Here is a 17,497-nt window from a genome sequence, read left to right as displayed (position 1 = left end):
CGTCTTTGTTCACAGACCTTCTCCCTCGTGCACCCAGTTTCAGAATAGAGCCATCAGGGGGGGGAGGGACTTCTGCACACACACAAAAGCCTGATGGTGCTGCTGCAAGTGAGAGAAACCGCACAGACGGCGAAGCAGCAGCAGCAGTTGCGTGCCATGGGGAGAGCGGAGCGCCTGTAGAGACGTGGGAACCCATGCCAGGTCAGCGTCAGCTCGGAGTCTGACAGAAGTTCGACATACGGTCAGTTTGTGGAGCCTTTGAAAAGTTTGACGTGACGCTCGTCACAGAGCGAGTCCGTGGCTTATCGGTTCTATTTTTTTATTTTAACATGTATATGTTCACAAGTGATCTTTCTTAAAAATACTCTATTTGATATTTTGGTTCAAATTCATTGCAGTGTCAAGGTGCTATTTACGAAGCATATTTTTCAACCTTTTTGCGAAAACAAAGGGTTTCACAACAAGAGCAAATTTCACATATCCTGTCCTAATTACCCCAAATGCTCTTTTCTTTTAATTACTTATAATCCCAGCCACCGTTACTCTGCCCAGCTTGCAACAGTTGGACTGTTCTTGTTAAATTTGAAAGCCAATAATCAGACGTTAATTAAGGGAAAGACGGAGCGTTTTGCTGGTGAGCTTGAAGTGTTTTCTTATCCAGAAGGGGAAAGTAGGCACAACTCTTGAGATGGAATGCTTTACAAGCTGGAACATGTGAACATTTTCATCACTTGAGTCAAAAATCCACACGTACACCTCTTTTGTATCGGCAGGGTTTGACTTGTGGAGAAAAGGAACCAGCTGGTCGGGCACATCAAGGAGATAAAACTACATCAATGAAGACACCTGGCATGGCGGTATTCAAGCAGCAGCATATCGAGGATTTCTATGAACTTGGAGAACAACTAGGAAGGTGAGTAGATTGCAGATTTTTAAATGTGACTCAGAGTGTGATTCAGCCTTGCAGGCCTCTGTGGTCTTCGTGTGTACGTAGGTATGCAAACAACTGGCCTGTTTAAGCTTGAATTGGGGAGTGTCGTTGCTTTAAAGTAGGTTGAAGTTTACGGGGGGGGGGGGAAGAGATAACGTTTCAAACACACAAGAGAACATGCTCTATTTGGCTGTCATATATGTCCAAAGGAGGAAAGACAATACAGTTAGATGTATTGCTTTTTAGTAAGAGCTAATGCTGGGGGGGTTGATCAATGTGGATTAAAATGAGGAGTGTCAATCGAGACACACATTGAGGAAACTGTGTCCCATGGGGACATGATGGAAGGAAGTTGGCAGCTGTTGATCGGGGAAGCTACAGTTCAGGACGGGAAGACGGCTTTGGGTTGTGCGCTACTTGCTAACAGACAGAGAGGGTGTGAGAAAAAAAAGTGTCTGACCTCTAACAGTTGACTATTAATCAAAATATGCGCGTTGTCCTGCTGTATTCCGGTGTTTTACTGCAAAGCTTTGGTGACCCACCCCGAATAAATGAACCAAGACCTGAACTTGAAGAGTTTTGAGTCCAACATTGACAATCTCATTGTGTTCTAATAGTAATCTAATATATTGCTTCATGAAATATTCAAAGGCATCTGTGTATAAAAAGGTTGAACATTAAGATTTGGCACCCTTTTACTAGTTACTACCAATGCTTTTTTTAAGGGTTTGTAAATCATGTAGTCATGCTTTATGGTCATAAGAAGGATCAACTGTCTAACATTTAGCACTAGTTCTAAATGTACTATGATCTAATATTTCTTTTGGCTAGAAGTTATAAACATTAAAGCTGCTTATTATTTAAAGACCGTAACAGACGAAGCGAGTGTTACGCTGGCCACAACAAGCTAAATCTAAAGTGCTTATTTTTAATTAATGCGTATAAACATTGAAATCTAATCTGAAAGATTACTGAATGATTTTACAAATATTCTACAAACAAAAGTCTGTTCTGAGGCTTATATAGAGGGTTGAGAGAGGGGGAAGTAAAACCAGTAAATGAAGGCATGGAAATATGTTTTTTGACTGACGTTAACGCTATCGAGTTGTGGTTGGAGCTGGAAACATGTGGCTCGATAAGACCACTGCTGTGAGATCTTCTGAGCTCTTCTGTCACGGAAAATCGAATGCTAACGCGGTTCAAAGTGCCTTGAGATTCGTTCTGACGATCGAGCAGCAGTTATTTATCTTCTCGCCGCTATGCTGTGTCGTCGTGACGTAAGTTTTGGAGGCTCGCAGAGGTTCAGACACAGAACGCAGAACGCCCCAATGGAGCTGTTACTCAATCGTCCTTCTGAGAGGGTGGGGAGATTTAACGACGGGGCCAAAAGGTCATCTGTAGGGAGTATTTGAGATTTTCTGTGCTCCGTGGAACAGTTGAGCCGTCTGCTAAAGGAAAGTCAGTTCCTCATACTCCCCACCTACTGTCACATCGTGATGTAGCAGGGCCCAACGCAACTGTACTCCATGTTTCTTTCCGCTACCGTGATCAAAACAACCTTTTGCGTGAGATGTGAGGCATCTCTTGCAATCCCAGTGATGACACATGCTGACATACACTAGGAAGTGTCTCAGTATGAGCCCACAGCTGCCAGCGCCCCTCCCCCAACAGGACCGGTGAGACTGTGGTGAGCTGCTGTATAAAAGTCAAGGGCAGATATAGGTAATATAATATGTGGACTCTAACTGTCAACAACGGTTATGTTATTGTATGCATTTGGTCATAAAACCCGATAACCTTTAACCAGTGCCTTTGCAAATGCTAATATTTGGCGACCATGAATGAAAAAAAAGTCATCTTTGTTGGCATTATCGATTCAAAGGATGCTACATTGAAAAACAAATTGACACTTGTTTCAGCACATTGTTTTGCATGCTTGAATAGAAATGAAAGGCTTGTAAACTCTCCTAATGTTTCAATTGAAATGTACTGCACTTAGATCCTCCTCAGGTTTTCCATTCGTTAGATCAGGAAGTTGTGTGTCTCTGGTGTGTTTAGCCATGTTAGCAGCCTTGCTGTTAGATGGATGGCTGTGATATGTGTCCATAATGTCCCCCTTTTCAGCTCCTGCCACCGTCGGTTGATCAGAATGTTGATATTTAATACACAACCAAACTCCTGAAAATGATCCCCCATCCCAGTATTGTGCAAATATCTGGTCCCCACAGAATGCAGGAACGCTGGAAAGCTCACTTCACACTTGGCGTGCAAAGTGTTTCCCAATATGTTTCTTGGTACCGGGGTATTTTTCTATAAATGCTGGCCACATTCTTGCAGAAGGAAATGAGTTTGAGAAATGTTTTCTGGTTTGGTGACGTTTGTTGCCCTCGCGGAAGATGCTGCAAAGGGCAACGGTGCAGACTCAAGGCCTGGAGCCTTCACGCAGTACATGTGTTGAAGTGGAAAGAGCTGACGCTCCCGAGGGAGACAGGTGCCGCCGATGAACGTAGCAGAAGAGCTAGAATTTCTCCAAAGGGATTTACTGTACGCAATGTATCTACAGCACAGGAAAGTGGGCCTGCTTTTACAAAGAGTGGGACAAGAAAGCAATCCGCTCTTAAGATAAATGATTCCTGCTGTCGTGTAGACTGGATGGGAATTGTATTTATTCATTGCAGCAACAGAGGGAAATCCACTCAAATCCACTCACCCCTCAGCAGACACTTATAAGGCCTCAGCGGCTTCGTTGACTACTTCAAACCAGTGAGAATCAGTGAGTGTTCTGAACACATCGTGTACTGTAAATGTGGGGATGTTACATGACGATAGCAAGTATAGGAATTTCAATGCAAGGATGAGTCACATCTTCAGGGACCGTGAATCCGGCCGTCCCAAAGGTTCAAGGTTGAGCAATGTGTTTAAACATTGGGCCGGCGCCACTCGTCCGAGCATTCCTCCGGCCTCGGGCCGTGGATAATGACCTTCAGCTGTCGGACGTTGAAGCTCTGCAGGGAGGCGGTTCTTTCGGGTCCGCAGCGGGTCGGCTTAGAGCTAAGACGGCCGGCACGCCCGGCCCGTTGTGGGAATACCGCTCGCAGCGTCGGCGCTCCGACCGCAGTCGCTCTGCATCACGTAACAACAATAAAAGTCAAGCCGCGGCACGGACAGGCGGCCTACACGCAGCCGGAGGGGTCGTCATCGAACAGATGAAGGACGTCGGGGGCGCCGCCACGTGACAGTCCCTCCCCTCAGGTCGCTGTTGGTTTCTGTTTCAGCTCTTACGGGTTTGTCCCCGCGCGATGGAAATGTCCGGTGAACAGAAGCGACAGAGAGAGCGTTTCAGCAGGTGCACCCCACCCAACCTGGTTTTATTTTTCCTTTGTTGGGAACACTGCTGGCTTTCTCTTTTCTTCTCTCCAGCTTTGTCTGTTCGGTTCATATTCAGACCAACGTATGTGCTTTCAACCAAAAGTTAATTAGTTCAAAATTACGATTGAATATGCTGATGTTTTTTTTCTCGATCCTATACGTGTGTCCAGCAGCTTAATCACAATCCAGTCATTCTTTTCAGACTTTGGCAGAGAAATATTGATTCATGCATTTGAGGTCAGTGTTTGCGTGATTGCATAATATCGTACCATGTTTACACATGTTGTGCCCTCAGTGTTATAGTTGATGAAGGTTGGGTTTGTGTGAGGAAAGTAGACGTAGTGACTGTTATTTTTCGAGCAAGGCGGATAAAAATACACAAGTCTTCCTTTAGAGCATCTCCCGGGTCGGGATCGTGCGTCGGATCAGGAGAGGGCGTGCTTCCAAAACTGTCCCACACTAATGCGCTTAATGAAAGCCTGTATTTGATCCATGTATTCGCTTCACGATGAGCTGAAGCTTTCTCTGTGTGTGTGTGTGTGTGTGTGTGTGAACTGATTTGTGAAAGGCGGGTGGCAGTTTTTGGATAACCTTTTTAACACAGCAACTCCAACTCGTCAAGCGCTTCCCTTCTCCCCAGCAGCAGCAGCAGCAGAGACGTAGCAGGTGGAGAATGTGCGTTTGGGCCGGTTTATTCTTAGCCCTCTAAAGACACTGTGATGATAGTGGATGCAGGCTGGAGAGCCTCTCACAGCCACCCTGGAATCTCTCTGGGGACAAAACATATTCCTGCCAGTCATCATCGGTGTCTCTGTGTGTTCCTCAACAATGTCCAAAAACACGACGTGTCTTCGTCGCATTTAATCATTTACAAATGTACAACAAATGATTGTGTCCTTCCGGCTTTTATTTTTGATCCGTTCTGTAGTTCTTGTTCCTCTTTCTCGTGAAAGGTAAAGTTACTCTTCCCCACTCATAAACTATGTTGCCGGCCCTGCGGCCTCTCATGACCTTCTATGCCCTGCTAATGTGGGATCGGTGACAGAGACGCTTGTTTTTGTGCATCTGTTGAGTGGGCAGGTCCGCCTACAGCGGCAGGAGGGACAATGGAGACCAGAAGGGCTGGTCTGACGATGGAGCCGCGGGAACTGATATTTAGTTTGGCGACAGTGCTGGGAGATGTTTTCACACTCCTCATTCAATCTGTCAGTTGGGCAATTATTACGGGAAATGACTTGTTATGTTAGGGGGGGGAGTTACAATAGAGATTACCAAATGCACTGGTGGTTAAACTCACTGACTAGGTGACACGATCACATGTCCACAGGCTGTAGCATGCAATACAAGAGCAGGCCACACCTGTGTTCATAAACATTTCGGGCTCCTGGGATGTTTTTCAGCAGGATAATCGCTCTGGGATGGGCAGAACAGGCGGGAAGGTTGCTGCAGAGGGAGGACAGCAACTCTGTCCGATTGTTCTGTGTCTGGCAGGGAAACGGGAAGTGAATATTTCAGACGGTTTTGACACACGGCTTCCTCTCCGACGTCCGTCTTCACCTGCAGTTACATCCTGTTAAGAAATCCATTCGAAGCGGTTCTCCGGCTGTAGAAAGATGGCCACCACGCAGGAGAAAGATAACATAACTGAAACAAAGTAAAGTTTGTGTGCTTCTTCTTCTTCTGTGTTTGCAGTGGGCAGTTTGCAGTGGTCAAACGCTGTGTAGAAAGGAGTACTGGCGTTGAATATGCAGCCAAGTTCATCAAGAAGCGCCAGAGTCGGGCCAGTAGACGTGGCGTAAAAAGAGAGGAGATCGAGAGGGAAGTGAACATCCTGCAGCAGCTCCAGCACAACAACGTTGTTGCGCTGCATGACGTGTACGAGAACCGCACGGATGTGGTGCTCATACTTGAACTGTGAGTCACTTTTATGATTCAACGATGCAACACATGTCACCACACAACGTCCTAAGATCCACTCCGAACACTTTCGTTGGATTGTTTGTCCAATCCGTGTCTAGTGAAAGTGACTTCACGTGGCTCACGTGCGCCAGCGAGGAGCAAAGGCCTCCACAGAGTCAATGAGGGTTGTGTTCAAAGGAGGCCTCACGTTCGGGTCCAGTGACTCACTGGCAACATGAAGGGCACAATTAGGACTGAAAGAAAGCTCGGTCTAATTAAAAGACGGTTGAACTAACGCACAGAAGAGCTACTGTTAGATGCACGTGATGCGCCCTGAGGTCGACTATGTTTTCTCTGCATGAATCTCAAAGAACATCAGCTGGGGAAAGGACTCTTCATACCACTTTAGAGCAGCTTTAACCGTGAAACGGTAAAACAGGGCAAATGAGCAACGAGAAGGCCAACAGCTGAGGCCTCTTGAACCACCCGTCTTCTATCACATGGATCCCTGGAGCGTCGCTGGGGTCCATAACGGGAACTGGATCGCAGTCGCCAGTCAATTCCAGGGCTGATATAGAGACAACCGCTCACACACCTCCATGCCATTTTAGAGTCACTATAGTGAACCTATCCTGCATGTCTGTGGACAGTGGGAGGAGGCCGGAGTACCCAGAGACACACATGCAAACTGCACCCAGAAAGATACAGAGCGGGTTTGAACCCATGACCGGACCACCACACCACTGCCCCCCACCCCCCTCAATCCAGAACCAATGCATCCACATTTAAAAACTCACTTCAGATAATGTTCACGAGAGTCTTATTGTGTGTGTGTGTGTGTGTGTTACAGGGTGTCCGGGGGAGAGCTGTTTGATTTCTTAGCTCAGAAGGAGTCGCTCAGTGAAGAGGAGGCTACTCAGTTCATGAAACAGATCCTTGATGGAGTCGAGTACCTCCACTCCAAGAGGATCGTACATTTCGATCTGAAGGTACAACATGCTCCACCTGTGCATCACATGCACCACACGAATTGTGTCTCACGAAAGAGGAAAACTGCTGCTGAACTGTACACACACATGCAAAGAGTAAACTCCAAATATATATATATATAGCAGGTGTTTAATGACTCGCTTTTCTGAATCGCACTTCCTTCCTGTTTTCTCTGGCAGGAGTCCAGACACTCAGTAACAGACACCGCAGCAACGTTATCTCTTCTCTTTCAGAGAGCAGTGTCGCCCACGCTGCTGATAGTCACTGTTTCTCCGTGGCTGCAGCTCCACTTTGCACTTAATGCTTTACATCTGGCAATTTAGGAAAAGGAGCATTCAGCAAAGGGCTCGATTCAACCGGCCGGAGGTCGTGACCTTTACTACTTATCAATGACAGATGTGTGCACTCATTTGGAGGGAGGAATCCAGAGCAACACAGCTGCTGCGCTAAGCTCACATATTAAGTGCAAAAGTGGCACGTTGCTGTCCTATAAAGGGTTTTGTGCGAAACTACTTACCAGCTGTTTTTTGGTCAGGACCACAACAGGAATTTACTTGTCCCCCAAGAAGTACTCAATTTGTCCTACAAGCTTTGCTTGAGGACTAGAGGCTCGCAGTGCAGCCATAATTGTAGTCTTCACTCTACAGTCAACAAGCTGCTAGCAGAAGCTTCATAGCAAGCGTACAAACACAGATCTAAAATCTTCTCGTCAAAATCAAATAAGTACATTTCCCAAGGTGTATTTTAATTAATAAAAACCAGAATGACAATGTTTTCTTTTTTTTATGCTTACACAAAAGGCGACTTTAACTAGGTAACTTATTTCACTCATTGTCGTTTATGAATGTTCCAATAAGGGTCAGAATCTGCTTAAAAATGAGCCTCACTTTTTGTTTCTTCAACTCTAGCCTGAAAACATAATGCTGCTGGACAGGAATGTCGCTCTACCCCGAATCAAACTCATAGACTTTGGACTGGCTCACAAATTAGAAGCCGGGGCGGATTTCAAAAACATTTTTGGAACTCCTGAGTTTGTTGGTAAGTGTTTTGACATGAAACGTGTTTGCGACATTCTGAGAAGGCGTGCAGCGTTTTGCCCGGCACTGATGTGCGACGTGTTCGCTGTCTATTTTCAGCTCCAGAGATAGTCAACTACGAGCCTCTTGGCTTGGAGGCCGACATGTGGTAAGAGCTTTTAATTGCTTCTGACTCTCATAGAGCAGGGTGCATTGCTTCGGATTAACCGCGTGCTTCTATTTCACAGGAGCATTGGAGTCATCACATACATACTGTAAGTCTGGATGATTCCTGATTATGACTGAGACGCTCGATGCACCTAGAGACGTTATCGCGGTCACTCAACGCGCGTGTGGGAATGTTGTTTTAGTTTGAGCGGCGCGTCGCCGTTCCTGGGTGACACCAAGCAGGAGACCCTGGGAAACATTTCGGCGGTGGACTACGACTTTGACGAAGAGCTCTTCAGCAACACCAGCGAGCTGGCCAAGAGTTTCATCAGGCAGCTACTGGAGAAGGACACGAGGTAAAAAAAACGGCTGAAGGTCAAAGGTCAATCGTGGCAAAACAAAGCCCAGAGCACACATGATGTGCACACTTAATCCAATACAGCCAGTCAACAGAATTTTTTTTTTTTTGCAAGCCGAAGGGCACATTTAGTGTTTTGGTGCACAATGTGAAAGTAAGAGAACAGTACTATGTGACCTCTCTCTTTGGCACTTGAACCCCCAGGAAACCAAATATTCCAGTGAAAGTTATCCCGGTGGGAACGTATTCACATCCTGCGACTGCTCACCGTGATCCGTGTGTGACGTTGAGTTGCTCGGGTGTATTTGTTTAGCTGCATTTGCCTTCTCTTGTCATTTTAGAAAACGGATGACCATTCAAGAGGCCCTCGACCATCCCTGGATTAAGGTACGAGTTTGGTTTGTGTTTATTGTAGCATGTTTTATTTTTCTTAATAACTACTGAGAGGCCCACTTCCTGTCACATGTGAACCATAGATTGATGTGTCAAAGGTAACATGAGACATGAGGGTAACAAGTTTGTTGTTATATATATATATATATATATATATATAAACATAGCTTATCACAGTTACTGTGTATTATTTCCATCAGGATATGTTTTCACCATTTACCCATCAACACATATCTTAAATTTCAAGTGGTCAAACTGAAGCAATCGGTTCCTAATTGTGCTTTTAATAGCATGGAGATTTAACACAATGTAATGTTGGGGAGGTCTCTGAGATGCATATGAACGTGGTTTTGCTGTGGAACCTTGGTCTTTTTTTGGACACCAGCATGACGGCAGGAGACATAACACACCACCAATGTTTGCTGTTCTTGGGAAACTCTTACCTGCCATGGCTGCAGGGTCACACACTAATCCTACGTTGCCACGGCTGCTGGGATATATTCATCACTGTGTGTGTTTTCACGAATCTCAACAATGAGACCTCACATTCAGTGTCCCCCCCCCTCCCCCTCACTCCCCATCCTTATGTCTGAAGTCCTGTGACCACATGGAAGAGGACAGCGCTGCCCTCGAGGCTGAGAAGAAAGCGGAGCAGCTGAAGACGAAGCGTCTTCAAGAGTACACCGTTCAGTCCCACTCCGGCACGCCCCAGAACAACACACATGCAAACTTTGAGCGTTTCGCCCACGTGGCGGAGGACGTAAGTCTGATGGAGCGGGGGCTGTCAGAGGTGGCCGTAGCCCACCACTCCCTGCAAGGCGACATAGAAGCACTGCTCACCATCTATAATGGCAAAGAGAGCTGGTACAAGGAGGAGAGCGAGTCGGCGAGGAAGCATCTGTCCCAGGTGCGCTACGGGTTTTGTAAAGTGGAGGCCACGAGGAGCCTGCTGCAGGAGGACTTGAAGTCCATAGACGCCAGTCTGGAGAGCATCAGCGGGAAGTACGGCCACAGGCAGGGTCAGCTGGACGCTCTGAGGCGGGAGCTGAGCGCCGAGCTGCGGTGGCTGCAGGAGGTGATGCGCTCACTGCGTCCCACGGAGGAGGCCAACAACTGCATGGGGATCACGGACGTGAGGCACGCAACCAAGGAAGTGGCGCATCCGTCCTGCAGGAAGGACCTGAGCACTGAGGCCAAACAAACACTCTGAGAGTCCGGATAACACGCACAAAGGAAGATGCACTTTAATTTACGTTGTTTTTGAAAATGAAGATGGTCAAATTCGACACGTTGTTTTTTTGTTTCAGCAGCACACAAACTCAATGTATAACTGTTTAGTCTTTACGTTAAATATGACGCTACCGTCAGAAGGCGGTGACTTTTGGATATCTGTTTCTCACAGCCTTTATTGACAAACTAAAAGTCGACCTTCTGGCTGCAGTTTTATATTTATCAGACACGAGAGTGTCATAAAACATAAAATGGGAAATGTCCAACTATTTATTTTGTATAGCATGATTATTGGAGGATTTATTCTAAAATCGTGTGATATGAACATACGATTATGCTCTGGTTTAATTGAAAGGATTGTATAGCTTTTGAATTTTGAGAAATAATAATGTAAATGAATATTAGTTATGCATGTTTTCTTGTTTTCAATGTAATTTATCATAATTTACCCTTTTTTTATTGTTTTTTTTTTTTATTCCATTTTTTATTTATTTATTGGTTGTATTGATTGTTATGTTTATTGTTTTGTTTTTTCAAAAGAGGTTCTGAAAAATTTCTAAAGTTAACTGTAGTCATCATTCTTTATTTAAGTATCTGATCCATTTTTCATGGATTCAAATATGCACTTTTATTAAAGATAACATTTATTTAAGTAATGGTTTTACAAATTATTTAACTATTTTCTTTCTTTTTTGGAGATGTTTTTATTGGAAATCAATAACAACAACATCTATAACAAGAAAAAAGTGTTTCAAAAGTATGTCACCTTACTGTGTTTTAAGCATCAGATTGTCCTGTACCCGGCTCACACTTTGAGCCTCTGATGTGCACACTGACCTTTTCCACTGTTGACTTTACTCTGAAATAAATATTCAGCATTTATTGTCCCTCTGCTAAACTGATTCCTCTGTGATCTCAGACTTTAGAATACATTTCCCTCAAATTATATTATCAAAATTAGACCACAACCGTAGTGTTATGTTTTTGAATTTTCTTGAATATTTTACATCAGCATTAAAGACACCTCCCCTGTCATTTAATGCCTCATTGTGTCTCTGCAGCCTCTGAATCCCAGACAGGCCTTGGTCAAGAGGTTGTCCGTGGTCAACTTGGACAACTTCAAGAGACAGTATGCCAGACGCAGGTGGAAGGTAAAGTTTCACTGTTCCTTGCACAGTTTCATACAAAAAAATGTGGCTGGTTCCAGGCCTCATTGTCATTGTTTTCGTCTGTTTTACAGCTGTCGTTCAGGATTGTGGCTCTTTGCAATCACCTAACGCGGATCATGAAGAAGGGGCCCAAAGAACTTGAGCAGAATGGGGTGAGAAATGACCCCATTAAACTGTAGTGTAACGGTCCAGTTTGGGATTTCTGGTTTGAGAAGATTCCTAACGATCTTTAACGTCTGAGTGGTAAATATAGATCTTATAAATATAAAAGCAGCAATGTAAAAAGTCAGTTAGCTTCCCAGGTCAAGAAAGAGTGCAGCACAAAAACTCAAATTCAATTTTAAACTTGTAACTGTAATACAAATGAAACAACCAAGTTATAAGCTATCAATTTGTGAGCTTTGTGGTAGCTGGTAGTTTGCAAACAAACCTGGGGAAGCTGTTTCTTCCTGTTTCTTTTTGGGTTGCGCAAAGCCAATTACCACATTGTACAAACAGTACAGAGTAGTATCAACTTCAACTAAATCTCTTTTTATTTTTACATATAGCTGAACTGTCATCATCACCTGTCGCCTCACTACCTCACCGCCGTTTCTCAGCTCAAACGTTTCTTTTGATTGCAGAGGGATTGTGAAAGTGACCAAGAAGAAGATGTCCTGAAGAGGAGGCCGAGGAGCAGAAAGAGAAGCAGCACTTCCTGAGACCAAGTGTCAACGGTGTTGTGGTTGCTAAACGGTGACTCTGCGACGCACACTCTGAATCTGTTATGTGTCGCCAAGAGTCATCTCGCGGTATCTTCTTTTCTTGAGTGACTGTTGGAAATGCAGCATTTTAGAGATATTCTGCCAATTCTAAATTCATGCTAACCTGACATGAGAAGACGTAACTGGAGTATTGTTGACAGGAAACGAGGGGCCACAAGCATGTCCGCAAGAATGTAGGCAGCTTCCTCCTATGACTGCAGTCCTCAAAGTCCCTCAGCTGTTAGCATCCAAGTATTGACAGAGGTATATTATTTTATTTTTATCAGTTAGGCTGAATCCGAATACAGTGAAGACAGTGAGCTATCATGCCCGATGTAGCAATAATCACATTTCATCGTGTGCACAGACAGAAAAGAGATTCACCAGTTGGATTTCTATTGTTGGATTCTGATGTATTAATCGTGTAAATATAATATCAGCCAAATGTCTTAATTTCACGGTAACGCATATCTTAAAATGATCATACCGTTTTTCTCTTCACTTGTATGTATTGTAAATTTACATTTTGTTTATTAAATTACTGATGATGACGTTTTCTTTGAGTCTGTCACAATAAAAAAAAATGAGAATATCTCATTATTCTCGGGATACAAGTGAGAGCTATTAAACCTTTTTTCTTTCAGGACAATGACATTATTATACAGTCTCTTTAACAGCTGTGATCAGGATGTCGGGCTAAAAAGTGACGCAGCATACAAATAATGCCCAAAGACGTCTTTTAAAGACAACCATGAATGTGCTGTTCTTTCAATGTGATTCCAAAGCCAATGTTCCTGTCAAACTACAGTAACCCTATAAACGTCATCCGATCGTCAGTGGCCCTGCCAATAAAATACATCACTAACATTCTGCATGTCAATGAGCACTAATTGCCATCTTGCATTCCTACAGATTTTTGCCGACAGCTTCATTATTCAGCATCACAACTGACGTGTTGTTTGGACCCATTTGGGCTGAAGTGAATACATTTTTTTGGCAGCGATACACAATGTCAGCCAATTACAATTACTGAAATCGGTGAGCATGTTTTTATGCGCCGTGTAAAACTGCATGTTAAAGTCTGAGGGGATTGAAGGGGCTTTTAGAAACGCACTCACAAGAGACACGTAGCAAACAGAATGAACTAAATAAAGCAAGAAGTCGGTCGAGCTAATGCAGGGACCCTCAATTGCAGGATGAGCACTAATGTTTTCAATCTACTCCAGTTTCTAAGTAAGGCTCCTTGCTAAAAACATGAAGGCTCCAAGCAAAGGCGGAGAACCTTGTGTGAGACTTTTTGATTTACTTGAATGATGAAATATACAAAAAAAGACACGGAAAAAATGTGTTCCAACTATCTATCTAAATAAGTAATGAGTAGAAATGACAACAACTGTGTTCACAGACTGAGTAGCACTCCTTATGATGAGTAAACTATTCAAGGAACAAGAGGAAAACCGCACAAATGTTTCACTGCTTTGATCTAAATCAGAGTTTTCCTTTTGTGATTTCACATTGAGTAAAAGAATACACACAGACCGCAGGTGTAAAAATGGCACACACTACAGTACTTAAATAGACAAGAAAAGACTGTTGAGCTGCAGGTCCTGTCTTAAATACGCTGTTATAACATTTTGCGTCCTTAGTGTATATTGATAGACCTCTTACAATAAGGGGACAGTTAGAGGCTGAATATGTATGTATGAACAGTACCACTGTCTCAATGCCCTCGCAGTCCTTATTAGTGCACACATTGTGATTCCACTGTACAAGCTTTCTGTGATTCACTGGCTTAGGATGAGAGAAAACATTTAAAACACGCGTCTGTGCGGAGTCTCTCTCCAGGCTGGCGACTGTAAATATTTCAGCCGTGTCTCACTGAAACATGACCTGAGTCCTCGGCAGCTTTGTCACAGATAGAGAGGGAAATGACACGGCTTCCAGGCAAACGTCACACAGAGGTGTAAAGCGTCTCGTGTGGCAGAGTCACAGCTGGGATCCATTCTGTGGTCCACCAGCAACAGGTTTATGGGATCAAGGGATTCTTGACTTACGGGTGATGTGATGGATAGGTTGTTTACACGGACGGATGAGGAGTGCTGGTGGATATTGTACGCTGCTCATGTGCAACACAAAACCATGTCCTTTATTGAAAGAGATACAGATATCTTTGACTCTGATGTCTAATGCGCCCTGCATGAATCAGGCGTAATCCAATGACTCTCGTCAGTAATAATATACTCTATGCCACCTGCACATACACTCACCGGCCACTTTATTAGGTACACCTGTCCAACTGCTCGTTAACACTTAATTTCTAAGCAGCCAATCACATGGCGGCAACTCAGTGCATTTAGGCATGTAGACATTGTCAAGACAATCTCCTGCAGTTCAAACCGAGCATCAGTATGGGGAAGAAAGGTGATTTGAGTGACTTTGAACGTGGCATGATTGTTGGTGCCAGAAGGGCTGGTCTGAGTATTTCAGAAACTGCTAATCTACTGGGATTTTCACGCACAACCATCTCTAGGGTTTACAGAGAATGGTCCGAAAAAGAAAAAACATCCAGTGAGCGGCAGTTCTGTGGGCGGAAATGCCTTGTTGATGCCAGAGGTCAGAGGAGAATGGCCAGACTGGTTCGAGCTGATAGAAGGGCAACAGTGACTCAAATAACCACCCGTTACAACCAAGGTGGGCATAAGAGCATCTCTGAACGCACAGTACGTCAAACTTTGAGGCAGATGGGCTACAGCAGCAGAAGACCACACCGGGTGCCACTCCTTTCAGCTAAGAACAGGAAACTGAGGCTACAATTTGCACAAGCTCATCGAAATTGGACAATAGAAGATTGGAAAAACGTTGCCTGGTCTGATGAGTCTCGATTTCTGCTGCGACATTCGGATGGTAGGGTCAGAATTTGGCGTCTACAACATGAAAGCATGGATCCATCCTGCCTTGTATCAACGGTTCAGGCTGGTGGTGGTGGTGTTATGGTGTGGGGAATATTTTCTTGGCACTCTTTGGGCCCCTTGGTACCAATTGAGGATCGTTGCAACGCCACAGCCTACCTGAGTATTGTTGCTGACCATGTCCATCCCTTTATGACCACAATGTACCCAACTTCTGATGGCTACTTTCAGCAGGATAATGCGCCATGTCATAAAGCTGGAATCATCTCAGACTGGTTTCTTGAACATGACAATGAGTTCGCTGTACTCAAATGGCCTCCACAATCACCAGATCTCAATCCAATAGAGCATCTTTGGGATGTGGTGGAACGGGAGATTCGCATCATGGATGTGCAGCCGACAAATCTGCGGCAACTGTGTGATGCCATCATGTCAATATGGACCAAACTCCCTGAGGAATGCTTCCAGCACCTTGTTGAATCTATGCCACGAAGAATTGAGGCAGTTCTGAAGGCGAAAGGGGGTCCAACCCGTTACTAGCATGGGGTACCTAATAAAGTGGCCGGTGAGTGTATAGCTGAAGTGTAAGAGACCACGAGGACTCTCAACATCATATAATGGCCATTTCACACTAAAAGGCAACCCGATGGGGCACACACAATCCGTGATGACTTTTTAGTGATGCAACCATCACATCTTTGGATAATAATACATTGTTATTGCAATGTATAATACTATTATTTAACTGTTGTGCACATGGCACTGACAAGTTAACCGTAACCTCACTTTTTAAGAATTAAAGCTCGGCCAGAGAGACACTTTCCAGAGCTACTTTGTGTTTCTTTGACAGTTATGCCACCTAGTGGGTACAATTAAGACGTCAGGAGTGAGGTCACTAGCACATGAAAATAATGCAAGAAAAACAATTCAATGTTAGAATTACAGCCAAGCAAACACGTATAATCATTAAAAATTAAATGTGTATGTAGCCATGCTTTTCTCAGATTAGAAAACAAATATCATTAAGGAGAATACAGAACATCTAAACTCAAATGAGCACATCAAGTGAGACATTTCCAGAATAAGGCATTTCTTTTTTACATTTTTGATGAACAAATTAAGTTCAAGCTGTCTGAATTGTGCAGTTATTGCATATTCAGAATGATATGTTTGATGTTAAAGCAACCTTTTTGCTTAGTGATATGTGTAAAAGTACGAGTCTTGCGACTCCAGTGAGTCAGTAAGTGTCTCATTTTCTGCCAGAATGCGAGGTCCGTGCGCTCAGTGAACAGAGCAGTCAGAAGATCTGACAGAGGAGATTACGTCATTCTGGAAAACAGACGTGAGGGCATAATTTCACTAATTTCACTTTATCTGTGGGATCACTAGGCTGTACTTTAGCATGACGATCACTCCCTAGAAATAGGCTCCAGGAGGCTGCTTCCATTATTCATACACCTTCAAGAGCACAGCCTGCCCCCTATTCTTGGAAATGAGACTTAATGAAGGAGGGCCATATTTAGACCGTGTGCCACCTGTGGCTCGTCGTCATCAATCTGCTTACGAAGCGTCTGTGTGAGTAGACGTAGCTCATTGGGATATAGAGGTGAACTCGTACGGCCACATTGACGAAAAGCCGTATATGTTTGAGGAGTTGACCTATCCTTTTAGTCCCTTATAGCCTGGCAGGTTTATTTTGACCCCCCCCCCCAATAAAATGCATTAATCCCCTTTTTCATCACGTTTATATTCCTTGCTTTTGGTTTTCTGTGCAATTTCTCAGAAGATCAAATATTCACCATTGACAATCTGATCACTGACCAATGTGATACCCCTTTAATCTGGAAAAAGAGACACGTGAATAATGTGAGAATGTAGGACAAATCCCCCAAATATGGCTGCTGTTTTTTAAACAGCTTGTTTTCCAGACTAGAAACTTCTGTTTTCACCCTCTGTAAAAGTAAGAACTTCTTACTGAAGAGAACCAAATGGGGCTGGCATGGGCCCAGTGAAACTGGTGATTCCGTTTGCAGAGCATTAGCAGGGCTTCACCAATAGGTGGCAGTGTTCTGTAATATATCTGGTGACCGTTATTTTGTTCCTCAGAAGCAAAGCTCCCAATACAGCTCCAATCAGTCAAAGTGTTACCATTTTCAGCAGTGATTTTGTCATTGTACTCGTTGTACAGGTAGGTCACAGTTTTGACTCTCTGCTGGTTGCTTTGTCCACAGGCACGAGAGCGTGCACGTATGCAGACAAAAATAAAACCCAAACGCACTTTCTGCCGCTGTAGTGGCACAAATTACTGTGCAAAGTACTGAA

General features: G+C 44.2%; 1 protein-coding gene across 2 annotated transcripts; it reads left to right on the top strand.

Annotated features, from left to right (window-relative positions):
- The first annotated feature begins 70 nt into the window (after window positions 1-70).
- Window positions 71-13,110, top strand: dapk2b (death-associated protein kinase 2b). 2 transcript variants are annotated; one of them, XM_037451010.2, is made up of 12 exons: window positions 84-241; window positions 774-913; window positions 5,993-6,214; window positions 7,050-7,188; window positions 8,098-8,227; window positions 8,326-8,374; window positions 8,454-8,480; window positions 8,577-8,729; window positions 9,073-9,118; window positions 11,416-11,505; window positions 11,595-11,675; window positions 12,147-13,110. In XM_037451010.2, exons 2-12 carry the CDS (start codon window positions 837-839, stop codon window positions 12,222-12,224), a joined length of 1,092 nt encoding a protein of 363 aa, XP_037306907.1. In that variant the 5' UTR covers window positions 84-241; window positions 774-836; the 3' UTR covers window positions 12,225-13,110. The 2 variants fall into 2 exon arrangements, with proteins under 2 accessions (XP_062419190.1, XP_037306907.1); XM_062563206.1 differs by lacking the exons at window positions 11,416-11,505; window positions 11,595-11,675; window positions 12,147-13,110 and adding an exon at window positions 9,720-10,718 and having other exon boundaries at window positions 71-241.
- The last annotated feature ends 4,387 nt before the right edge of the window (window positions 13,111-17,497 follow it).

The sequence above is a fragment of the Pungitius pungitius genome, chromosome 6 (assembly GCF_949316345.1).
Source record: "Pungitius pungitius chromosome 6, fPunPun2.1, whole genome shotgun sequence".
In the NCBI taxonomy this organism is placed as follows: domain Eukaryota; kingdom Metazoa; phylum Chordata; class Actinopteri; order Perciformes; family Gasterosteidae; genus Pungitius; species Pungitius pungitius.
This window is presented reverse-complemented; position numbering and strand designations above follow the sequence as displayed.